The 27,425-nt window shown below is 38.5% G+C and overlaps 1 protein-coding gene across 1 annotated transcript in view; it reads left to right on the top strand.

Annotated features, from left to right (window-relative positions):
* LOC125226382 (rho GTPase-activating protein 100F) overlaps positions 1-27,425 on the top strand; it is a 71,846-nt gene that overhangs the window by 28,739 nt on the left and 15,682 nt on the right. Inside the window, exons 2-10 of the mRNA XM_048130354.1 lie at positions 9,700-9,819; positions 11,979-12,066; positions 15,901-15,989; positions 18,708-18,984; positions 19,548-19,689; positions 20,353-20,526; positions 26,087-26,227; positions 26,666-26,793; positions 26,882-27,344. Coding sequence (XP_047986311.1) covers positions 9,700-9,819; positions 11,979-12,066; positions 15,901-15,989; positions 18,708-18,984; positions 19,548-19,689; positions 20,353-20,526; positions 26,087-26,227; positions 26,666-26,793; positions 26,882-27,344 — 1,622 coding nt within the window. The remainder of the gene's footprint in view (positions 1-9,699; positions 9,820-11,978; positions 12,067-15,900; positions 15,990-18,707; positions 18,985-19,547; positions 19,690-20,352; positions 20,527-26,086; positions 26,228-26,665; positions 26,794-26,881; positions 27,345-27,425) is intronic.

The following is a 27,425-nucleotide window of genomic DNA, read 5'->3' as shown; positions in this document are numbered from 1 at the left end:
AATTGTAAATTCATTATACGCGATATAATCCATTTCCATAGTTTTATTTCAACTGATCATTGTTAAAACAGGCCAAATGTGACGGCCAGACACACAGTCCGTATGACCACTTATCCGTATTGACCTAATTTCCCGTGAAGTTACGGGAAATTCTCGTGACGTTTACCCTAACATATTCTAAAACATAACACTTTAAGTTCTCGCGCTTTGTGCACATATTTAAAGTCACATACAGGTCGAACGCGATTAATTAGCACAACTTTGGCGAGCTCACTCCATTGTAGGCCACATCTTTGCCTTTGGCTAGTCTGTGGCCAAGAGTAAGCCCATTTATAATAATAAATAAAAAGAACTTTACCTTTTTCCAACGTTTCGGCCAGGTTGCACTGGCCGTGGTCGCGGAAGACTGACGTCCCAGCAAAGTGTTACCGGAGATGTAAACAACGCAAAACTACCCGATATTAGTTTAATATAAATGTTCAAACTTTTTCCACCGGGAGCCAAAATTTAAAGGATTTTTTTGGGAAGGGCCAGATTTACACCAAACAGTCATTATTACTACAGTACCGAACATATCACGCACTATTTTGTAGGCCCGGTGCAGGGTTCACCCACCATTTTATATGGAATTTGACAGTTGACAGCCTACTAACCCTGAGTTAAGTGGTTGGTGCAAGTGGGCCTAAGTCAAAGTGGTCTTAGGCCAATAGTCCACTATCATATGTTTATCATAGAAATATGATCATAGCCAACATGCCATCCTTTTTCTTCACGTTGGTTGGAGAAAAAGGGAGGGATACATACCTATGATAAACATATGATAGTGGACTTTCGGCCTTATGTAATAACGTCACAGAGGGATTAAATTTCTAAAATGAAATAAATGCAGAGAACAAACGGGCCTCCCGCTCGTTTTTGCCCAGAACGTGCAAGTTGTGGAATGAGCTTCCTTCTGAGGTGTTTCCTTTGCGCTATGACATGGGGTTCTTCAAGAAGCAGGTATTTAGGGTTCTCAAAGGTCGGCAACGCATAAGTGGCTCCCATGATGTTGCTTATGTCCATGGGCGGTGATGACTGCTTACCATCAGGCGGCTCGTCTGCTCGTTTGCTGCCTATTTCATAAAAAAAAAAAAAAAAATGCGAACTATGTCGGTTCGGGTCTAAAAAGGGTTTAATCGGGTTAATCGAATGATGGATTACTCGGAGGTTTAATTAAATTATGGAATTTCAACAGATTCCCTTTTTACAAATGAACGTTTTTAAGACAAAACCATACTGAAACCTATGTATGTAACCTATGTGTATACTTGTATGTATGTAAATTATGTTTTTCTTATAACCAGTTGTCTAGTTATTTTTTTGTTTCTCACTGCACGCACCTTGACGCATTTCTGTTTCGCCTCATGGTTGACTGGTTGAGAATGCCTAAAGGCATGAATTCCGCCAATTGTACTTTTTTATGGGCAAGAAAGTTTAAAATAAATAATAAATAAACATGGTTTTCGTACAAAAGTATTCATTCCATTTTTTAACCCCCGACGCAAAAACGACGGGGTGTTATAAGTTTGACGTGTCTGTCTGTCTGTCTGTCTGTCTGTTTGTCTGTCTGTGTGTGTGTCTGTCTGTGGCATCGTAGCTCCCGAACGGATGAACCGATTTCGATTTAGTTTTTTTTATTTGAAATCTGTGTTAGTCGGGAGTGTTCTTAGCCATGTTTCATGAAAATCGTCTTTCAAAATTTTAATTTTGTGGTTAGGTTATTAAAAGCTAACAGTTAGGTAACTAAACTAATTAAGTGATTATTAAGCCTTGATATTGACATTATAGGAAATGTATTTTTTATCATAACTACTTATCCCCCAACAATTTTTTTTTCCAATCTTAGTTTATTATAATTATTATAAACATTACGATCGAAAAAAAATTATAATGAAATTTTTTAATACTACTGAAAGGATTGTCGGCAAAGGATTAGAAATTGGATAACAAAATAGTAGAAATAAGGGAGAAATGAAAATGAGGACAATTATTTCTACAAATTCGATAGTCTATCCTCTTAAATTTTGCCTAGTAACAAATTTAATGTCGGCCGTCGGTATCATTTCAACTTTTCCCATTACAACGGTAATGATAATATCAATAACGAATAACTTTTTGCAGTACTTTTCTTTATTAATAGAGTTATAACTGTTATAAGAGATATTTCTTTTAAGTTAGGTACGGTTAACCAATTTGACTCCTAGGCCGCTCTAGAACCCTGTTTAATTTAAACCGTGTTCTATTTGCCATAAGAAGTCACATTGACGTTTACTGTGCAAAGGTTCTACAGTGGCCTAATGATTCAAATTGGTTGGTTGGTTGACTGTAAAGTCAACCAATTGGAACCCGAGGCCACTGTAGAACTATGTCATAGTGACGTTATAAATCAGATTGTAAGAAATCTCTTACTGCTTGTCATTTTGACATGGTTGTAGAGATGCCACTGTAGAACTGTCATAGTGACGTTATAAATCAGATTGTAAGAAATCTCTTACTGCTTGTCATTTTGACATGGTATTAGAGTGGCCTAGGGTTCCATTTGGTTGACTGTACTTACTCGTACACTATATTACGTTATATTCTATTAAACACACATAAATTCACGTCTGTATTCCCAAACGGCAGAGCATATTAAACAGTTCAAGTTTCAGTACCACTCTTGGCAATTAAGGAGTTGAAAGGAAACGAAATTGTGATAAATAGGTATTACAGTGACAGGTTTGCAGTTCATCGCCCACACCACAATGAAAACCATACCCTACAGACGACTTCTACTATACTATACCCTTGGGAAGAAAGGGGACGGTGAATTTAAACTAATTATTTAAAGTAAGGATATTGTTGTTGTTGATTTGTCGCTTTTCCATTGCAAACTGTAACTTTTTAAAAACTTAATTTTCAAGCGTAAATACGAACGGTTACTGCCTGAAATTACCTAGCAATCTAGCAAGTTCTAAGTGGCCTGATTTTTATGCATTTTTGCTGGATTGGATCATAATCTGGGCAGCTGGCAATTTTATAGATATTAGACACCATAAAATTTGATATATTAAAGCAGCCGAGCTGGGCCGGCGTTTCCTTGCTTATTTAGTAGCGTTTTGCAAAATGCCCGCAGAAACTTGGCCAGCGGCCTCCTTGTCCTTAATTCAGATTTTAATATTCTTTTTGTCTACCGAATATTACTTGAATTTTATAAGTAAATTTTCATTAAATATCCATTAAGTTTAATTATTTAAGCAAAATATTAGAATTAAAAAAAATACCATTTGATAACCATTCGTCTTATACGACTCAAATCCAACTTTCGATTCGATTTGGATCGGATATGTCAGAATCAAAAGCGTTGTTTTAAATCTCCGTTACCTTGTTTCAAAATACACTGAAACAAAAATAATACATAAGATACCTGTCTGTCTCACAATTAATTTTTTAAGCCCATAAAATATATCTTATTCTAGAAAGTCTAGTGAAAATGCAAACAATAAGCTTTTTTATCCAAGTAAAACGTTTCATAAAACAATACCCATCTGTTCATTATAACCGCCCAATACGCTAATGAAGATCATTATCGTTTTTCTACACTACTATGCACCCTTGAGTGCAGCGAAGGTTGCTGCAGTGCATTGACTCCGAACAACCGGCCAAATCCAGTATCCCCCGTTAAAAGCCCTAGTAAAACTGGCGGGAGTCTTTTAGATTTAGTTAGGTTATAAGTGGGTGGTAGTACTAAGCAACAGGTGTTGGTGTTGCGCGTTACGTAAGGCCACCGGCGCGCGCATTCCATTGAGGCGGTAGTACGTGGATATCGATTAGGAGTACGGACCGTGCCCATCGACCCGGCAGCCGGTGTATGCCGCCCTAAAGCGTCTTGCTCAGTCTTGGACCAACTTGTTCAAAGTCGATTTCAAATGTTAACTCTTTTATAGTTAAATTAGTTTTTAAATAATGTTATGACATGATATCTCCGTACATTTATTGTGACTGTGTAAGTTTAAAATGCCCTCTATAGTTGCACACGAGCTGCCCTAGCACTGTATTTTTAGTTAGTACCTAAGCTTGGCGCTTCTGACAGCCGACCGCATGGGACGCACGAGGCGCGGGGGCGAGACATCCGTTACGATACATTGAGTTCAATATTGTTACGGTGACTTCTAGTTTTAGAAAAACTTTTAATAGCGTGTTTTCAACGCATTCACTGTCATTGCGAGCTCAGCACTAAGCACAGTTTTTTTCGCTTTGAAGGGAAAATTGCCAACAGAGCCTAACAGCTCTCAAGCAGTCAAATGTGAAGAAATATTTTCATTAAATTCAATTATAAATATGAATATGTTAGTTTTAATGCCAATGTTTACATTCACAGAGTTAGCATACTGATCCAAGAAAATGCTACAAAGAACACGATTTATTTTTTCTTTGCATACTTTGACAAGCTCGAACAAAAGTTAATTATGATTTTTTCACGACCAATTGTAAGGATGCTTGCTTGTAAAACCTCCTTTGTGTAAAGTTCCTCAAGAGGCTATTGAAGTCTTCCGCAGGAAGATGTACTCATAATTTAGTTGTTATATAAATATTTTTGTTATTTTTGAGGTATATTTCACTCTTCGAAGTACGTTAGCTTTGAATGTCGTTGCAATATTTTCAATTCAAGAATACCTAAAAGTTCACATTTTTCGACTCTGGTAACCACTTAAAAATGCAGTTTCATGTGCTTTGCTTACACTGTTTGACAAATTAGTTTATGTATAAAATGTACTCGCACCTTCATAATATACACACGTGTCAAAATACCACGTGCTATCCTTTCACTACATTTAGTATCGACCTCTTACCAATAAACATTTATCTATATACTTGTTTGTAAACAAAACTGAAACATTCCGTGAATTCGACGTTGGCGTATGTGTTATATCTATTAAATACCTAGGATAATGTTGACCAATATTGTAGCTAGCGTAAATAGTATTTGAGCGAAACGGTTCAAAAATGCTCCGTAATGTTTGTAAACTGGTGGTGATGTTTTCTTTTAAAATTCTCGTCGACTAAAACACGAGAGTTCTAGTTATCGAGTTTAAATACCTACCCTAATTTACACCAGAGGAGCATGTTATATTCAATTTTAATGTCATGACTCTGTGACGAAAAGCCTTTGAACGTAATTGTATTCCGAATATAGACTCCATTTGGGTGAAATGTAATTTTCACGTAGGATGAGTATACGAAGTATACACCGTGCACCGTGCAAAATGTTAAATTAAAAAGTCAATAAGAGTAAGTGTTAAGACACTAGTTCTCTAAGAAACTATTGTCTTAACACTTACTCTTATTGACTTTTTAATTTAACATTTTAATATAATGACTAAAGAAGTGTCAATCACCACCTTTATGACATCCTAATATTATTTATTTTAAAATGAGTCGTTAGACACTTGACACTAACTTTTATGTTAAATTTAAGGTTGCGAGCGATCACGCTAATTAGTTGAATTATTTGGTATAAAACGGAAAAAAATATGTCGGATTTAACAAATAGCTAGACGGTAGCTTCTATTAATGACTTGTCGAATTTAACGGAAAAAAAATACCGGAGTGTATAGCCGGATCATTTTGTCACATAAAATGATGCGGACAATTTATTAAAGAGAGAGAGTTATGGAAAACAAAATTGCATAACATTAAATGTATAGAATTTATCGGCGAGGTAAATTCGGCAAAAACGCCTAAGTTGATTCGCAATGAAAAATATTTCGTCTAAATAATGCCGTCATGTGTAGTGAGGTACTGTAGTTGATTCTAGCCGTCGACATTCCTGACGATCAAACTGGTCGGTATTTAGGTGAATATATAAAATAGTCTATCAGTCATAATATCTATTATTCCTTCGATCTGAAGGAGGGTTGAGATGTTGGTAATACTGAACGGAAAACCATTTCGTGGGTTATAATTGTACCTATGGTTTCTTACTCGTTGCCTTCTTTTTGTAAGTATTTTGCCACAGACTGTATTGATGCTAAATTATTGTATGCCATTGATAGTTAATAATCATGAGCGCTTTAAATAAATTTAATTTTATTTCTTGAAGTATCGTTAGTTCGTTAAATTTGTAGACGTCGCCTTTTACTGTCATAAACTAATAGGTGGGTGCTTTGATTGTCGTTTTTCACTACATCTACAAACCATTCTATGACTTATATTGACCAGGATATAGACCGTGATTACCTTTTTGATTTTTGTCGAGCTCCCGATATTTCGACGCACGACGGAGGGTAGATCGCGCGCTGTCAATGCAACTTTAACATCCACCCGCCTTCGTCAGTTTTCCGTGATCATGATGCATTCAACTGCGTCGAAATATCGGGAGCTCGACAAAAATCAAAAAGGTAATCACAGTCTATATCCCGGTCAATATAAGTCTAATGAAAATAACCGTGAATCATTCAAAACTCCTAACCATTCTATGTTCATACATGTATTATTAATATTATTATCAATAGTTCATTATAAATATTAATCGTAGGCTACGATCGCAGCTCGTAGCATGCGCTGGCACAGAATATGTCAAAAATTCTCATCAATTTCCATATTGTGATATCGTGTAGGTACTTTTTTGAGTAGCAATTAAAACGAAATGGAATGTCTGGCTATGTTACCAATTCATATCCGAAACCGTACGATACAGGAAGACAATTTACCATTTCCGACTGCATTTTCTGATTGCAATCTGCTACTGAGATAGCGTGACGAATAGTGCCTACATTGTATTTCAATTGCTGTGACGTCCTGGTAACAATAAAGCTGGATTTTAATCAGAGAGCTTCGCTTATTTGAACATGTGTACTGTAGTTACACTATAGTAAGTCTTAATTTAGAATGAGCGGGGGCCGGTTGTTCCGCTGTTACTGAACGCATACATGTGGTTGTTCGTTACATGGGGTCACGTAATTGCTTTGTAAACAGAAAAGGTTGAAAAAGTCCAGTACAGTACAAGTCGCTCGGATTTTTCCAGTTGTTTGTCTGTTGTCGTTTCGTGCACGGTTAGGGCGGTTTGGAATGAAACAAACGAATCAGTTGGCGTGTCAATTAACTTAATGATTTGATAACCGCTTTTATATATAGTAAATAGCTAAGTATGCTCAAAATAACCTTTTAATGATGTATTGTTAAAATACAGAACGTGAAAGACGAAGAATTTCCCTATAATATTTAGTATTCTTCCATTTATGTCCCACATAAACACGCCATATATGAGGCTGGAACAATTTGGGACAGACAGGGAATCTTCCGTATGAATGCACCTATTCTCATTTTCCTGACAGAGACACCCAACTTTTCTTGACACCCGGCGGGTATAAATGGGATACCTACACACTTAACCAATTCTCCCACAATGGCGATAGTAAAATCGGTTCACGATCCACGTTTTCGGCTAGTCCAGTCACCTCCGCGTTGCTCAGCTTGCAACTGCAGTACAGTGACCTCGTGTGTACGACCGGGGCGGGTCAAACTAGGTCAGGGCCCCTCCCCCTCACCCCCGCACTCGATCGACCGCCAAATTCCAAACGCATTCGCGGAGAAACAAAATACTCTCGAGTCGAAGGAACGGATTATGGGCCATAAAATCCGGGACGTAAAAAAGGAAGGCTGTGTTGAATTATTTAAAATAAAGGATACATTTTTAAACGTGTCACGATTGGGTACTCTGGTTTCGTTCGTGGGAGTTTTCGCCCACACTATCAAGCCATTTTTATTCTCTAGGTTACCTGCGGAAAGAATTATGACTTTTATTGTAGTTAAACGACCGTATTCGTACAAAATGCGTCATAGTCATAGAGATTCGATACCTAAGTGTGTGAAAAATTAAAATTTATTTTATTTATATGGCCGTAAATTTTCAGTCTGATCCTTTTTTCTTTACTATAACATATTTTATACGAATGCTAATTTACAGGAACAAGATTGTTCGGTACAGGATAATCTCATTTGAACATCTTGATCTATAATATTTATTTTCTTTTGAAAAATTGGTACATAAAAGTTAAAATACGATAATTGTGTTACTGAATTAATGTTAAGTATTCCATAACCTACAAGGAAAAAACTACAAAGAATCCTTAAAAAGTTTCATGCACCCCGCCTGTGAAGGTGGCACGGACTTCCGTAAGCCAAGTTAATCTTACTAATTAGGACTTTTTCGCTTTGACACGACATTATTAAGTAGGAAAGTTCAGCTTTTGGTTTATACATTTCTTTGTGTTTTTAAGAGACACTAAGATCGAGTGATACTTGGACGCTGAAAGCAAACGTTAAAGTTTTTACGTATATAGTATGATTTACGTTATCATTATAGTATATAACAGCATTTTATATAAGTAGGTATGTAGTTTAATAATCCTTGTTACCATTCTAGCACCTAACACTCCTAAAAGCATGAAGAAAATCAAATGTAACTGCAGTATTTAAACAATCCTTCGAAGAAATGTGTATGGAACTGGTGCCACCGCGAGCTAGTAAGCTATAAGCTATCGCTATGAAAACGAACAAAAGATAAGCACCCCCGTGCAAATAGAAGAGACACGGCGATTTTGATAGCTCACCGCTGGGCGAGTAACTATAAACATCGCCGTATCTGTTTTATTTACACGGGAGTGATTATCTTTTGTTCGTTTTTATAGCCGATAGCTCATAGCTTACTAGTTCGCGGTGGGACCAGTGCCTAAGATGTCACTGCGCTAGGATATCGATCGAAAAGTGACAAAGTGACATTAATTTAAACAAATACATACTAATTTAGTAACTAAACTAAAACTTATTGACATACTGAGCCATGTTGTATCTTGATCAAATATTAATAGACATATATTAAAGTTCATTTGTTTAAGATAGGTAATTTGTTTAAAATTTCTAGAAAAACTCTTGCTCTATAGTAATAACGTTTGCTTCAATGTGTCCCTGTCTTTAAAAGTGCCTTTACAAATGTGGCTACTATTTCTAAATATGTATGGTATAACAGATACGTACCAAGTACTTATCTGTTATCGATAAATCTTTGCAATCTCAGACTCGTGCCAAGTGAACTCGCAAGGCATTCAATTGCAAGGCATGTGGTTGTGATCACATTGCCAAATAGGTCATCATGTACAAGCTTTCTGCCTATCCCCTATTTTTCTTGTCTCCTCTTCATACAAATATAAATCTTGGGAAAATGAGGCTCGTGAACAAACGTGTGTTTATGATGATTAATGTTAAACAAGTCAAAACCAAAGTGCACCCATTATCAAATTCTACATGTTTCTTCTAATTTAAATTACCTAAAATACTTTGCTTTGGTTTGGTCGTCATATTTGTGGATTGCTCACGTCTGATTTTGATATCCGATTGTATTTTTTCCATAACTTGCGATTTTATCCACATTAAAGGTGAATCAGTACGAAACGTTAGTTTTTTCAAGTCGAATAAACCTCAAGGACATTCCTATTATCTACATGATAGGCGCATTCAGCTTCTGACGGGGATACAATATATTGCATATCACTGTTTTTAAGATATCTTCTCTCTTCACTAATTATTAATTTACCTAATGTCTCTGTTGTATAGACATTCGCTCTCTTTGCCAGAATAAATTGTACTTGTCTTCTCACCAGAACTTTTTTTTGTCAACAGGAGAACGGCCGCGCGGCGCCGGACCTGACGGCGTCGCCGGGTCGCGCACCGCCCGGTCCGCCGCAGCCGCCGCGCGCCAACCACGCACCACCCTGCGTGCTGCAGCCCGACTTTAGAAAGGTAACCCCCTCTCCTAAACCGTCTTATATTGTGTAACCCTCTCTGCTCAACAGTCTCATGTCGTCAGGAGACCGCCCGGCCCGCCGCAGCCGCCGTGCGCCAACCTCGCAACACCCTGCGTGCTGCAGCCCGACTTTAGAAAGGTAACCCTCTCTCCTAAACCGTCTTATATTGTGTAACCCTCTCTGCTCAACAGTCTCATGTCGTCAGGAGACCGCCCGGCCCGCCGCAGCCGCCGTGCGCCAACCACGCACCACCCTGCGTGCTGCAGCCCGACTTTAGAAAGGTATAAACTCACTCTCCTCAACAGTCTCATGTCATCAGGAGACCGCCCGGCCCGCCGCAGCCGCCGTGCGCCAATCACTCTTTCTCCTCAACAGTCTCATAATTGTGCACAGGAGAACGGCGTAAAAGAGATTTTAGAAAGGTAAGGTAAGGTAAGGTTTCTTCTTCTTATGCTGTATCCAGACATATAGGCTATTCGGCGAGATGACATCACGAGTTCAGAAGTGTTCGCAAATAATCAAAAATGACAGTTACAAATACAGCTTTAAAGCTTGTGTTTAGACATTGTCTTAATAATGAAAATCTTTGTTAGCTTCAGGGTTCGCTTGGAAATTAATCCAAGAATCGGCATTGGCATTAGTTTGTATCAAAGTTAATTTAATATTTTAAACACGTTTTCTTTTGTTCATCTACATAAAATGGCATAATATAGTACCCCAGTGTCTAATACAGCGCTAAAAAGAAGTAACTGTACATAAAATCTAGTTTGTACCGCCTGGAATGAAGCTAGTGTATTGCGCCATTTAGTAATGTGCTTTAAGGCCATAATTCTATGGTGCAAATTACTGTGAAGATTTATGTTGCGCCGCGATGCACCTGAGCGTGTAGCTTTTCCTGAAAATGTTAGAACATTTTCAGAATTACAAGCCTTATAGCTTGTAGGTAATATAATTATTGAATGTGTAGGTAATGTGTATAGCTATGCGCAACATGCAGCTAATAGATATAATTAACTAAGTTTGTAAGGTCTGTTATAACCATAAAAAAACTTGATGCACGTTGAAAATATCGAGGTTGACTGGTAGAGAATGCTTTAAAGCATTAAGTCCGCCTTTTTGTACTGCAAGGTTTTTCTTTCGTGCAATAAAGATTAAATAAATAAATAAATAACATATAGAAACAAAAAAATATGAACAATAATAATAAGGGCCACTTGCACCATCCGATTAACTCAAGGTTGCTGGGCTGTCAACTGTCAAACTCCATATAAAATGCAGGGTTAACGCGAGGTTACACGGGAGCGACTGTCTTTTGTTACATACTCGCTGTCCCAAGTACACAAGTCCCATTACATCGACCAATGAAATAACGCAATGATATGAAACTCGCATGCGAGTTCTCGCACCATGTAAATGAGCCCTTAAGCTCTTAACAGTTTTTAGAACTTAAAACTATTAAATATTGCTGACGTCCTGCTACGCCACTGCTACGGCGTAGCACCCTCTACACATCTACGACTTCGGGTTATAATGCGATTACAAAGTTTGACGACCGGTCTGGGCTAGCGCGCAGTATTCCTGCCTGCTAAGCCGCGGTCTTCGGTTCAAATCCCGGCAAGGCTATTGATAAGCACAGATATTTGTTCCTGAGCCATTAATGTTTCTTTATACTACGTCGGTGGCAAACAAGCTTACAGCCCGCCTGATGGAAAGCGGTCACCTTAACCTATGGACGCCTGCAACTCAGAGTGTCACATGCGCGTTGCCACCCCATTAGAAACTTGTAGATTCCCTTTTGCTGTGTTAAATACACAGCAAAAAGAAAGGAGTGCACAAGTTCTAAGGAGGTTCGGGTTGCCGACGACTCAAAGGACAATAGATAGAACAAATCAGTTCCATAAGTCGTCCCGTCATCAGCACACCGCACCCTCGTTGAGCTCTGGCAGCCTTACTCATCGGCAGGAACACAACACTATGAGTAGGGTCTAGTGCTATTTGGCTGCGGTCTTCTGTAAGGCGGAGGTACTTCCCCAGTTGGGCTCTGCTCTAGATTCGAGCAGAGCCCTGCTCGAATTTCTTTTTTTTTGCTTTTCTTTGTGTATAATTATTTGTATATTTTTTTATTTATTATTTAAAATCTGTTTCACGTTCCAGGTCTCGGGGGTTAGCAATGAGATATTCAGGCAGATTGAGATGGTTGAGAATGACCACGACGCGACCACGGCCGCGGCGCTCGAGGTTGGTATTTTTTCATATCATTACTATCATTAGTTAAGGCATGGGGTCTCATCCGGAACAGTGCAAAATTATTTCCAAATAGAAATCATAGATGGCGCTAAGTGTCACGATTGACGATTATTATTTTTTTATCAAATAGATTTAAAGGTATTTGAAGCGTCATAAATTAAGTACATTATAAATTAAATACAAACATCGATGACAACACAAATTTAATGCATTATTTTAGAAATTTTCAAAGAAATAATATCACGTAATATATTGCTACTGACTATGACGCAACAACGTGAACAACCTGCGCGCGACAGTATCGAGCTACCTAAATTTTATTGCATATTGTCACTAGATGGAGCTGTCACTATCTACAGTATACTGCCAACGAAACGGTGCGATTGTGTGCGTTCCGTTCATTGAGATATATGTATATACTACGTACTATAGGCGACGTTGCCAGACGGAAACTCTGCACAAGCTGACAAATGCGCGGAGTGCGCGAAGCGGTAATTTACGCGTAGAGTAGTAAGTCCACCATCAGATGTGACACATTATTATATTCCGCCTGTCAAAATTATTTATTTATTTATTTACAACTTAAAAAATACAAAGTAAGCGATCACTGCCGCCCATGGACACCCGAAACACCAGGGGTGTTGGAGGTGCGTTGCCGGCCTTTAAGATGGATGTACGCTCTTTTCTTGAAGATTTATCTTCTTCTTTAAAATACAAATATATACTTATATATAATAATATATATATAGTGCGGTCAGTTTTTTTGGACAAAGCGTAGGTATCCATTGTTCTCTTTTTTCATGACCAGGCCAAAGAAAACAGCAAAAAGTGAGCGTGCTAAAAATACAATTTTACTCAATAACTGTTAACAATCAATAAACAAATTAACTTTTTTTTTATATTATAGTAACATAATTCATAAAGTAGTAAGTAGTTACCTAATAATTTTCCAAATTGAAATAAATATATTTCGCAAATCTATTAGAGGTGAAACACATTAGTAGGAACAATGAAAATGGCACATCTGCGCGGTTAACTTTTTAGTCTATGATTGCGTCACCAAAATCGCGCAGCCTCGCTCCCGCTCGCGTGTTCGTAGAATATTCAGCTGTCAGCCGATAATATTTGTTTGTGTACGTTAATAATGTAGGTATACGTTTGTAGTAGTGTGCGTGACAAAGATGTCGTCTATTACAGCTGCCAATGATCGAAATTCAAATTAGTTGAACAATTTCCATTGAAAACAAAAAGTTTGTAATGCATCGGTCCGAATTGTGGATACTAGTTTTATCATCTTTTAGTAGATACAATTGAATGTAAAATTATTTATTTTGCCTGACACTCTTGAGTATTTTTTATGCCGTTATTTTAATTTTACAATATAATATTTGGAATATAGTGCTTATAATTATTAAATATAAAACATTTTTTAAATACTTTTTGATACAAAATCATACTTCATTGATTTGGAACAATGCTTTTTATCGGACCTACAGTCAACCAATTGGAACCCTAGGCCACTGTAGAACTATGTCATAGTAACGTTATAAATCAGATTGTAAGAAACCTCTTACTGCTTGTCATTTTGACATGGTTGTAGAGTGGCCTAGGGTTCCAATTGGTTGACTGTACATCCGACACTATCGGAAGCGTTTATCGGATGTAGGATGTCGATCTGACACCCGATATCGGATCGGATAATGTGAAAACGGCCTAAGCATTAACCGTTAGTGCGTTTTCACATTATCCGATCCGATATCGGATGTAGGACCGATATCCCATACATTGAAGCCGCCATCTTTGATTTTTGCCTTTGAAATCCTTCCGACATTTGCTACATGCACGACCGATGCGATGCATGCAAAATCAAACCTTATCGATATGGAAGTATGAGACGCGACGATTGCCGACTGGCTAGGATTTCCGAACGCACACGAATGCGCGCTCGGTCGCCGATTTGCGGCGGAGTGGGCCTAGACCTCGACGCGACGCCGCACTTGCGTCGCGCGAAGCGCAACAGCATTTTAAAACATTATTATTGTACAAATATAATTATTTATTAACCACATCAGCCAAAAAACACACTACATTTTTGCATTTTTCCCCTCGCTAGGTCGGAAACACGCGTTTTGTCCTTCAATACCAGCAGGTAAAAACCCACTAGTGGATAAAGTAATTTGACCTTGAATATAGTCATATAGTGAATCTAGTGATGACGATATGTCTTACCACCTGTGGAACTCCTGGAAGCAGTGATAAACGCGTTTTTTGCGTTGTACTTTCCTCGCTATAGTGAGGGAAAATGTTGTTGTGTATCGTGGTTCAACTATAGAATACTTTCGCTTGCTCGTTTTTCAATTCCACACTCGCCGTTAAAATACAACTTTGCACTCTTGTATAACAAATAACTATGTATTTTATATTTTTGAATATATTTTTTCAGACTGGCACTTAAAAAGAGTTTAAACGTTTTTTTTTTCTAAAAACCTAAATTTTTCAACAAAGGTTTTACTTTTCACTTTTCGACATCTATCAATGAGAAAGGACCTTTTGTAGTAAGAAACAATACGATTTTTTTATGTAAAAACGATAATGTAAAAACGGCCTAAGGGTTACCAAGGCTCGATCGGCGCGCCTAGTGGACGCCAGGCTTAAATTGTCTGGTCTTGGTGTTTTAATAATTTTATGTGTTTATAGTCGTAATTTATTTGCGAAGTATTAATTTTATATCTGTATTTTTAAATTACACTATGTTGTGGTACCGGGAAGCATATTTTAACTTAAAAGGACGTAATGACAACATTTCATACCATGTTTCGGAAAATAAATAGTTTCGGAGTTTAAATTAAGTTTGCAGTGTTTGCACAATTTTATGAATAAAAATATTACTCTCGAAAATGTTTTATCAAATACGTACTTTACATTTTGTTCATTATGTTTACTACATGTACATTCTTAGCTATTATACTTATGTATTTCTTACATAATAATATTCATCACATTCACCGCGGATCTCGTTCATTCAATTCCGCTTGCATGTGTTGCGGACAGAGCGAGTATATTATACGTACGCGGCGAGCACACATACAAGCCGCACGGCAACGCCATCTAGTAATGTTCGACTTTAAACGTCCATGTGACGTTATAGGTTTAGTGCGTGAAAGCTAAAACAGATGTCGCAAGATGTTGCAGTTTGATGACTATTTCGACGTAGGATACTGATAAGAGTTTTGTTGGCCACGCGTGGCTACTGGCGCCATCTAGCTCTTTGAGTGTGGATTAAATTTAGCCTACAGGTCTAGAATACTTAGGACGGCGCCCATTTTTAGTATGGGATTAGGTATCTGTACTAGTATTATTTGATCTGTGGTTAAGGTATCTAAAATAATAATTATACATAATATTGTCTTCTGTTACCGCGATAATTATACACTTATCCGTTAATATACCTATTCAATACCAACGTGTTAGTATTGTGTTTCTACAAAAAAAAATAAAAATGTCATAAATAAACTTTTAAAAAAGTGTTTCAAAGTTAAAATGCAGTAAGTCTATATGAACAACAAAGTTAAATACAAGTTTTTTTAAAAGAACTACATAGCTGCCGAACATTTGAATTTTGAACAATAAAAGTTAAAAGAAACCGGACGATCGGTTTGAATTTAGACTTTGCAAATCGGTGGTTCTGATTAGTAGCTTGATTAAATATATTTAAAATCGCACAAAGGAAATCCCTTTAAGGTGAATAAGAATTGTTGATTTAGATTTATTTATATGGGGATAATTTGATTTGAATAACATTTTCCAAACTCCGTTTCAGGCGGTGGAGCGCGCGGTGAAATGATCGTTCGAATACTGGAAATACGACAAGTTGGCCGGAACAATATTGAAGCCGCCAAGAAATTCTTCGCGTTACAGGTAAACTTTAATTAATATCATTTTCAACAGACTTTTTTCCCAGGCAGGCAAGCACGGTCACGTGATGAACGATATAACGTAAGGCCGTCCTTTTCGCTCTATTAGTAAGTACGATAGGGACGCACCGATGAGATAAAGTTTATCACACTATAGTGTTATACTCTACGCAGAGGCTGTTAAACGTATGGTATGAGACTTTTTATTACAACGTGTGTATAAATTTATTATCTTCGATGGACCGGAGGAGGGAACTTCGTTTTACAATTGACACCCTCAATGTATGGATGCATGATGGTGTGCCCAACTGTCCATTTAAATATTCAATATAAATCGTTATCAATAATCTTCCTAAGCTTGTTCAAAGCGAGTTTTTCCATACACGTTAGTTCAGCCAGAGATTAACCTTAAAACGTCACCCTCCATTGACCCGATTACTCGACTCGTAACCTAGCATAGAACCCCGTGAAAGAACGGTACTCCAGTGATCCGTATTGTTCCCGGCGGTGCCCTAGATAACGGGAATGCCTCGCACTGCGAACGCAATCTAGACCGCCCAGGTTGTTCACAAAGGATTTTGTGGCACCGTCTCTCCAGAGCAACTAGAACTTTCATTTATCATGCAAGTCCCAGACCGCGACAGCTGTATGTATATCTGTCTTTGATAGCCATACATTCTAAAACCACTGAACGGATCATGTAATTTTTAACCACAAATAGAATGGCTTTTTGTGGAAGACTTAGATATTAACTCGTTTGTTTAATCAAACTTGGATTAAATGTGACGATATTTGCTAATAAAGTCGAAAATAAGACATGCTGGAAATAGATTTGATCGAAAACGCTGCCTAATCTGTTGCCTAATATAACAATACAATGATGAAATTATCTCTCTGATTGGCTTACGTAAAAGTTCTGCGATTGCTTTGTCTTATTGCTAAACCTATTTTTATGGTTTACTCTCCGTGTGAAGTCTTTGGATTGCATTAGTGATTGCAGCCACCTGCAATAATATGTAAGACAACAAAATGCCACAAAAATATCTGGCAGTATATTATGTTATGTGAATGCTTAGGACTTTTTATGGCATACCGTGGTTCTAAAATCCGTGGAGTCGACAAATGAAAAATTTTCGAAGTCAAAGTCAAAGTGCAACAGTATGATGTCATATTAAATATAAGTATTTATACATACTGTCACAACATTACATAGTTAATTTTAATCGAACGTAGTTAATATTAACTAATAATGTTATTTATTAGTAAATTTTATCATAATCCTGTCTACATACATACATACATACATACAATCACGCCTGTATTCCATAAAGGGGTAGGCAGGCTAAAGCTCAGTGCCACTCTTGGCAAATAAGGGGTTGAAAGAAAACGGTGACATTGCAGTGACAACTTCGGATTATTCATCCCAAGGCCAAAACAGCGTAAACAAGTTCGATTGCAAAAAATCAGAACTATCCGACTTTGATTTGACTTTGAAAATTTTTCATACGACCCCGGATACTTTCAAACGACAAAGTTACTGTATTACAAAGAGTTCAAAGAGTAATCTAATATTGCCGGTGATACAGAGTCCTTTTTGAGGATTACACTGGTTAACATCACGCGTACCCGGTGAATATGCTTTCTGAACAACCCTGCATTGTCGGGAGGTACTCGCGTTTGCGGCGGAGCCCGCGGCTTGATTGTACGCCTATTTGAATGCGGGAGATAGATTGGGACTCGATTGGACAGATCTATTCGATAAATAGCTTCACTCTGAATTGAGTTTACGTTTCCGTGAATAAGATTTGGTGAATTTATTTTGTAGCTTGACTTCACTTTGTTAAGCTTTAGGGTTTTAGGGCTAGATTTGAGCGGTATTTTAAATATTTGCTTTCGATTAGGTAATTTTCATTAAATATTAACTTTTCTTAAAATTTTAAGGTTACTAGTAGTTATAAGTATGTCCTTATTTATTTATTAAAAATTACACAAGGTTAACTTGTGTAATTTTCTTCATAAGTCTTTTACACCAAAACACTTAATGTGGTAATTATAGCTAACTTTTTGGAGATAAAAACAAACACTGAGTAAACATTAAAAATATTAATAACAATGAGATCTGAGACATATTTTATATCACATCTATACACCTTATTAGTTTCCTGTAAAATACACCGGCACTATCAGCAAATATATCTACATCATCTTTATCTTGGGGTGATAGGTTAAAAAATGTACCACCTCCTTTCCTCCAGTGGGTGTCGTAGAAGTTGACTGTTGAATATTGGTTCAATTGTGGTCTGGGAAATGAGCTCACGATTTAGTATTCTTTTAACCACCTAAGAGTGGTACTTAGTGATGTGCAAGTTGCGGAAAGTTTCCAAAACAATCTTAAATTTCTTGAAAAATTCACGAAACTTTCACGAAAAATAAAAGGAATTTAAATTCATGAAATGGAAAGTTTCCATCCATATAATTGTCCATACAAAGTATGGAAAGTTTCCGAAGTTTTCCTATGTGAAAATTTCAGAATTTTGGAAACTTTCCGTCGGCACATCAGTAGTGGCACTGAAACTTGAGTACTTTAATATGCCCTGCCTACCTCTTTCAGTAATACAGGCATGAATTCATGTATGTTTGTGTGTGAAAACTATGATACCTACGTATTTTATTGTTTTCAAAAATTGTAGGTCACTCACCACTATTTTATTGTCTAATCCAGGATGCCCGCCACATAGTCCAACTAGTGGAAATCGTGAAGCGACCAGGCCAAACGCTGGGCCTATACATTCGGGAGGGCGACGGCGGCACGCGTACTGACGGCGTGTTCATCTCACGGATAGCTCTGGAGTCTGCCGTGTACAACAGCGGCTGCCTCAAGGTTGGAGACGAGATCCTGGCGGTGAATCTCGTCGATGTGCGGCGGATGTCGCTCGATGACGTGGTTATTATCATGTCGATACCGAGGCGGTTGCTGCTCTGTACGAGGCAGAGGAAAGGTAAAAATAATACCAATACCTACCAATAGCGAACTTGACTGTAGTTAAAATAAAATATTGGACACCATACACGAAATAAAGCATCAGATAATTATAAGAAAAACATGGACAGAAGTTATTTTTAAATCTAATTTCTATTTAATAAGTCAGGTAGTAGAAATATAGAAAGTAACTGAGTTGACCGTGACGTCACTCAATTCGATTTCATATAAATTCCATATTAGCAAGTCGTTCAAATTCGTTTTGACAGTTCTTAAAAAGAAGCTGATTCGACTAGGAGGCAAGAAGCCTATTATACCGGGTGTTACTGTTTGGCATATGACCTGTCATTTTTTTTGGGGATTTGTGGCGTCATTTCCTTACTTTTCGTCTTTGGAACCTAGGTCCTAGGAGCTACGGTTCTGGAGATACGTTTTTTTATTTTTTTCCCCATACATAACCTGATATTCGAATCCCAAAAATGCCAAACAACATGTAAACTAAAAATATCAAATGGAAAATTATTATAGAGTTTTCAAATGTAATCATAATCAGATAATAACATAAGCGAATATTGTCATTAGGTAAATCAGGGCCAGGCTCACCGTCCCTTCCTCGTTCGGAACACAAGCCACCGCCAGTGGTCGTGCTCAAGCGGGACTGCCGGGACGATGACGACAGAGACCGGGACCGAGATCGGGATCGAGTCGACGGACTTTATTCACAGTAAGTGATGTATTCGAGTACATCTCAGACTTGTTGCTACCTCGTTCGGAGTAAAACACAAGCGGGGCTGCAACGACGACTATAGGGATTCGGACCAAAATTCGGATCAAGTTGACGGACTTTACTCGCAGTACAGTGATAATGTTCTGGTAAACCGGGAACAGACCTGTCACTTTGTTCGGAGTACAAGCCCAAGATCGAGATTGTAGGGACGACGACGATAGAGAGGTACGTAGCCGAATGGCACAAACGCTCACGAAACGAAACGCTCGTAGATATCTATCTCTATCGATATTGCATATTGGCGCGACAGAGCCAGATTACCTTTAGCGGCGTTTCGTTTTCATTCCGCGGCACAGAAATGCCATTCAGCTACGGCACCAGGGTCGTGTCGACGGACTTTACTCGTTTATCTTCTGTTTGAAGAACTACGAAATGTTCGTACTATTTAGTCTTGTCGCCAATTAGGAATTTGTATTATGTTACCTTAAACCATATATCTTCTTCTTCAACCTAGTGTTTGTGTCTGTGCTTTCCTGCTCAATCTTCTCCACTTTGCCCGGTCTCTGGCATCCTGAATTGTAAGATTGTTCTCTTGCACGTCCGCTGTCACGACATCCAGCCAGCGCTTCAACAATATATTAAATGTAATTTTTTTTACAGGTCTTACAGTCACGGTACACTGCGCTCAGCAGTGGGTCCGGGCGGTGGCGTGAGGCCCGTAGGCGACGGCCGAGAGGAACGCAGTAGACTGCAACTGGGCGCGCTCTCGCCCGACTCAAACGCATTGGATTTGTACTACAACTCACGACCGCCTTCTGACCACTCGACATGGAGGTAACTCACAGACAAATCTTATACCGTTAAACGAGCAATGTTTGCATGACATTACAGTAAAACCAATGCGTCACGAAACTTAGATAACAAAAAACACAGAAAATAATGAAAACAAAATTTATTTATATATATATATATATCTAACGGTTTCGCTGAAATTTGTTTTGTAGGGGTTTTCGGGGGTGGAAAATCGATCTAGCTTAGCGTTAGATCCCGGAAAACGCGAATTTTCGCGATTTCATGCGTTTTTCTTTCGCGTTAGTAAACGCCAAATATGGTCGTTAATTTCGCCGACCGCGCAACGGCTGGGTGTAGCTCAGTCGTAAGAGGTCGGTCTAATGTTCGCAAACACATCGCAGGTGCCAGGGTTTCGAATCCCGGGCCAGTTTTTTTTGTATTTATAAGTTTTTTAGGGTTCCGTACCTCAAAGAGGAAAAACGGAACCCTTATAGGATCACTCGTGTGTCTGTCTGTCCCTCTGTTACAGCCGATTTCTCCGAAACTACTGGACCGATTTACTTGAAATTTGGTACACATATGTAAACCTGTGGCCCAAAGACGGACATGTAATTTAATTAAATTAAATTTAATCATAGGGGTCACTTTTGGGGGGTAAACTTGAAAATTAAAAATCAAAGTTATTAAAACTATATTGTGTTATATATCAAATGAAAGAGCATTTTATGAGCATTTGAAATATATTTTTTTTTAATTTTTAATTTTGGTACTTTAGAAGTAATTTAAGAAAATAGACAAAAAATGACCATTCCCCCCCCCCTTATCTCCGAAACTACTTAGCGTAAAATTTTCAAAAAAATACACGAGATAGCCCTCTACCTGTAGATTACAGGAAAACCTATTAGAAATCTACAGTCAAGCGTAAGTCGGACTTACGAGAAAAAACTCAAATTAAGATTTTCACTCACTGACGCTGCAAGCAGTTACTAAACGTCTTAAAATTTTGTAAGCGTGATGGACAGGTAGAAAGAAATTCATTTCTGTCTTTTTTTTTTTTTAGAAATTGTTCAATTTTTTTTTCATTTGCCAAAATGACTTAAGTTCCTACTAAAAAGGAGGCGCTTAAGACCGTTTGTAAGTGGACTGAGCAAAATTTTGTTCAAATCGGTCCAAAAAAGGTCTCTGTTGACGAAAACATAGAATTTGTGCCAACGACAGCCCAAATCTGAAGTCCATTTTGCTCTATCTCTTATCGTTTCCGAGATATATACGTAAAGTCTTGAAAGTGCGAAAAGTTAACTTTGCCATCACAGTCGTTCAGGCGCTCATGAGTTCTTTGTATGGAAAAGTCGAAAACCGACTCGCACTTGACCAATGTTCATAGAACGTGTTGTGGTTTTTTACGCGGGTCCGCGACTGACGACGTTCGAATGTTTTGTTCGGAAATGTTTGAGGGTGGTTTCTTTGAAACGTCGTCGGCGGCGGGTGGTTCGACGGGCGAAGGTCACACGCCGCACGCGACGGTGTGTATTCGTTTTGTACAATAGCAACGGACGGCGGGTGGCGTCTTGATATGGAAAATGACTGACTTCACTAAAGATAATGATGAACTCATTGAGGTAATACTAGAGAGGACACTGCGAGCAAAACGTTTGCGCTACAAACATAAGTCCATTGGACTTATGTTTCTGCCTGCACACAAATATGTAAAAATGCCTTCCTGCGCAACAAGATGCTGTTTAAGCCATACGGGAAAATCGAATAAAACTGACGTGTCACATTTCATCGGTTAGTATACACGCTATGTTAATCGATCTTTATTTAAGTAATTATTTCAATGAAGGGACGCGCTCCTCAAACGCGAAGCTATCGCTGCCATTTTGTTAAACGAAATCATAGATTAATCGCATCATAATCGCACAGACTTGACATGTAGGTAATGAAGTATAGTAATTGTGATTATATTCTGTTTGTAATATATAAAAGAGAAATGTTAAATTTATTTCACGTTATACTTATGAATACTACACAGTTCTAACACGAGTTGTAATCGATATTTTCATACAATAATAACCTATGATTTTTTTCAAGGGCAATTAAAGTAGGTATATGAAAAAAATCAATAATGTATTTTTGTTTCACTTAGTAGAACTTAAACATAGCACAATGTATGATAGTGCTAAAATTAAACTACTTACCCCCTTATTCATAAACGTTCACTAAAGTTATCAAGCCGATAAAGTTCGTTTGTCCCTTTCTTACCTTTCTATCACACCAATACGCCGAAAAGGGACAAACGAACTTTTCCCCTCACTAGCTCGGAAACACGTGTTTTGTCCTTTAATACCAGCGGGTAAAAACGCATTTTATCCACTAGTGGGTAAAGTAATTTGACCTTGAATAAATTCAAATTAACTGCTTTAAAATTGATAAATGTAGGTGAATATAGTAACAAAGATGATTTACTACCTGTGGAACTACTGGAAGCAGTGATAAACGCATTTTTTGCGTTGTTGTTTCCTCGCTATAGTGAGGGGAAAAATTTTGTGTTACACTCGGGTGCAAATGTATTTTACTTCTCGTGTGTTAAAAAACTCGCAAGTTCAGGATTCTATTCTCAACCCACTCGCTTCGCTCGTGGTTCAACTATAGAATCCTTTCACTTGCTCGTTTTTCAATTCCACACTCGGCGTTAAAATACAACTTTGCCCCCTTGTATAACAAATAACTATTATCGGCTTGATAACTTTAGTGTGCGTTTATGAATAAGGGGGTTAGTATTTTACAAAAAGTATAAAAAAAGTCTACACTAAGAGTGTCGCGTCTAGGTGGTTATTGGTCAAGTCTTACTCTATGACACGGTACCTCCCCACGCATGCGCCGCGCGCTACCGGCCGGAGCACAGACTTTGTTTGGGGTGTAATTTCTAGTATGTTAGTACATAGTAATTCAATGGATGAATTGTACTTCTGTGAACTGTTTTCGATATACTTAATCGAATATATGATGTAAATTTTACTTTACTTACAATGCAAGTGTTTGAGTACCAAGTTAAAAATTTCACTTTCTTTTTGCCGGTGTCATACAAAAATATCGTTTGACTGTCTCTTTTTTTGGGTAATATCAATATTTATATGGATAATCTTCTTCCTCTAAGAATTACAATGTAAGTATTTTTGCATTCATTTTGATCAGAGCACAACACAACAGTTCAAAAATCAGTCTACCAGAGCTTCTGAGTTCCATCGCCGACGACGGGTGACCAAGGGTCAGAAAACCCACGCACCCGCGACCGACAGCGTGTGGCACAGCGGCACATGCGGCTCACATCCAAACGCCGCCGGGCGCGTGTGACGGGCCAGAGAAACCAGGGCCTTAGGGCTAGGTGATTATCGCCGCGCTGCAAAGGACGCGCTGAGGGGGGGGGGCGGTGCCTACAGCAGTTGTAGTTGTATGCATACCTAGCTCACGCACACAGACGCATTCGCCGCGCTACAAGTATATCCTGGCGGCCGCGAGCAGTGGCCGCGAGTTCGCGGCCTACTCAGGGGTGGCGCACATTCTCACGGAATGCACGTTCGCACTTTCTAATTTAGTTTTTTAAGCGATGTCCGCGGGTGGAATGGCTAATACCTAATACTTAATTAAATAGACATATTGAATAAAATAAATACCAAAAGATATTCTTATACAGATCTACTACTGATTAAGTCCCACGGAAAAGTTCAATAAGGCTTGTGATGGTGGAACCTTGAACAAAAATATATAAATACAGCGTATATACCTAGAAAGTACTCAAGACTTGAATATAATAATATAACATTTAATGTGAGTATTAATTCGTTTGGATCCATTGGTAACCCTATCACCGGACGCCGCGCACGTGCGGCTCGTTTCTTTGTAAGAATGTTGTAGGTATTTAAAAAGGCGGCATTTCGGAAACATCAAAGCAGTGGGCCTTCTTTACTTGTGCTATTATATATTCTGTGGCGCCGCGCCGGTGTCCACGTGCGCTCTCTGCAGTGTGCGCTGCCGCTGCCACGAAACGTTTACCTACTCCGTGTAATACTGATAAAAGAAAGTATTGACATGAATTCACACGTTTCGGAAATGACTGTAGGTATTTTAAATATTTTGGCACAATATGTTTTTTGCCTCTTATTGCCTATTATACAATATATACATACCTACTATGGCAACTCTATCACAGCGCAGAATATGCAGAAGCCACATGGTGGTCTGCGACAGTTTCGTTTTCTTTCAACCCCTTATTTGCCAAGAGTGGCACTGAAGCTTTAGTAGTTTCATGTGTTCTGCCTACCCCTTTATGGGATACAGGCGTGATTGTATGTATGTATGTATACATACCTACTATAGCAACTCTATCACAGCGCAGAATATGCAGAAGCCACATGGTGGTCTGCGACAGAAACTCAATAGACATTTTTAGAGTTTTTAAAATAAGTACCTAAGTAGGTACGTGAAGTAACATGGTAAATTAAAAAAATATCATTAGATACTTATTGCGAAGGTGTAAACAATTTCCTTCGTTTTGCCACATATCAATAATTACCTATCTATATTAAATTCATTAATCCGTATACATTACATTTTTACAGTAGATACGGTAATACTCACCCCGTTATTCATAAACGTACACTAAGTTATCAAGCCGATAAAGTTCGGTTGTCCCTTTCCGACGTATTGGTGTGATAGAAAGGGACAAACGAACTTTATCGGCTGGATAACTTTAGTGTACGTTTATGAATAAAGGTGTTAAAATTTATAGCTACGAAATTTTACATAAAACACCTACTTTAAAATAAAATAAAAAATGTTGAATTTGGTTAACATTATAAAAGACCTCACGCAAGCTGTGCTAATTAGTTCGCGAATTCGTCGAGAGGTGGCGCTAAACACAATTATGCTCATTAGAGAACCTATACTTCTAGCCTAGCCCAGTCTTTAGACTTATCTGAGTAATGTAAAAGTACCTAATAGTTTTGTAGGTACGGAACCCTCGGTGGGCGAGTCCGACTCGCACTTGGCCGGTTTTTTTTTATCTAAAGACGTGATATAATAAAATAGAACGAGCGAAGCTCGGTCTCCCAGATATTGATACTTAATCTATGAAAGTTAGGGTTAGCCGTGGCATGAGACCGCTAGGGTCTCTCCAGACATATCGACGTGGAATCGACTTTCGTCGACCAAAAATCGCTCGTTGGTATGCACATGCGTACGGATGCGTTAAGCGACGACGACGCGTAATATACTTCACACTAACGAGCGATTTTTGGTCGGCTAGAGTCGATTCCGAGTCGATAAGTTTGGGGAAACCCTTATGGCTCAGCAACGACAGCGGTGAGCGGCGGCCATACATTGGAGCGAGACACAGCGATGGCACTTTTCATTCGCACGTATGGCTGCCGCTCACCGCTGTCGCGCTTAGACCAATGTCTTGGCTGGGCCGGGCGTAACGTAGTTGGCTGAAACTAGATACGTCCCCCCTGAATTCCAACGCATTCTTAGTAGCTTTGAGTTTCATGTTTTATTCAGATTAGCATTTTAAATAATTATTAGCAAAATATTTGTTTGTTTCCAGCTATCGCCCACCACCACCGGTAATCACGGAACAGCCTAAGTCAGCAGCAACTCATTTTGTGCCGTACGAGCGATCATATCCAAATACATTAGAAAGTCTTGCTGAGAAGGTGCATTCGTTCTATCCGTCTGATAGTGGAAGGTAATATTAACACACGCCACCTTAAGGCGTTTAAAAATTGAGGGAAAGGATAAATTCCCTAGGATTCCCTAGGATTACATAAATTCGCTCAGATTCAGCAGGCATCCATGGCTCATAAAAGTTCGACACCAGCCTTTACTTCTTTATTGTAAAAAGTATCCTAAGTCCTTTTTCGGGATTCGATCAAACTGTTTTGATCAATCGCAGCGTAAAGAGTAATTTGAAAAAAAGGCGAGATCAAATTATAAGTAATTTTATATTTATAATATTTAGGTGAGAGCGATGGCTGCGGCAAAGCCATAGGTCGCAGGTTCAAGAATCCTGCCGGAGGTGTGATTTTTCCATTTTTCCTTTAATTTAAAAATATTAACACAATCATCATCATACCAGCTTGTCATTCCTTTAATTATGAAGACTGACATGTTTAATTGTTTTCAGTTCGCGATTTAATCCACGAGTTCCACGATCTGGTTCAGAACAGCAGTTACCAAGAGCTGAAACTCACTCTGATTTTGGTCGGCATTCCTTGCTAAGGTCTAGCTTAAAGGCTTCTGCCGCTACTGGTGGTAAGTTCCAATTCAATTGATATAAATAAGGAGCTTTGATGTAGATTGTTACCAAGAAATTGCACTTAAATTTGTTCGTTATTTTCAGCTTCAAGTTTATCAAGATATAATCAAAGATATGGAGTCGGAATGGGAGCATCAGGATTACCAGGCAGTGGCATGACCGGTAGTGGTTTAACTAGCTCCGGTTTCGGAGGCCCTGGGCTTCCGTCTGGTCTATCCACCACTGGTCTTAGTGGGTTAACCGGTTCAAGCCTAGTAGGATCTGGCCTGACGAGTTCAGGTCTTGGAGGAGGCTTGACAGGATCTGGTCTCGGTACCCTTGGAGGTACTTACGGGACGACTGGTTTAGGACTACCGTCGTATAGTACGAAGTTCGGAACGAGCAGGAGGAACAGAAGTTTAGACTATTCGTCGGACACGGAGGCTACCGCGCCCACTAGAACGCCATATTACTCTGGATTGAGTGGGTATAGAAGCAGCACGCTGGGAAGGGATATTAGTTCGAAGTTTAACTCATTACCAAGGGACGTCAGGAATACGGGCCAGCGGTAAGATTAATTGCTTGTTATATTGTTTTATATCTCGATAATTAATAAAAACAAGACTCGCCACTAATTCTATTTTTTTTT

Source organism: Leguminivora glycinivorella, chromosome 5, assembly GCF_023078275.1.
Source record: "Leguminivora glycinivorella isolate SPB_JAAS2020 chromosome 5, LegGlyc_1.1, whole genome shotgun sequence".
Classification (NCBI taxonomy): domain Eukaryota; kingdom Metazoa; phylum Arthropoda; class Insecta; order Lepidoptera; family Tortricidae; genus Leguminivora; species Leguminivora glycinivorella.
Note: the sequence above shows the minus strand (reverse complement) of the source record. Positions and strands in the feature narration are given on the sequence as shown.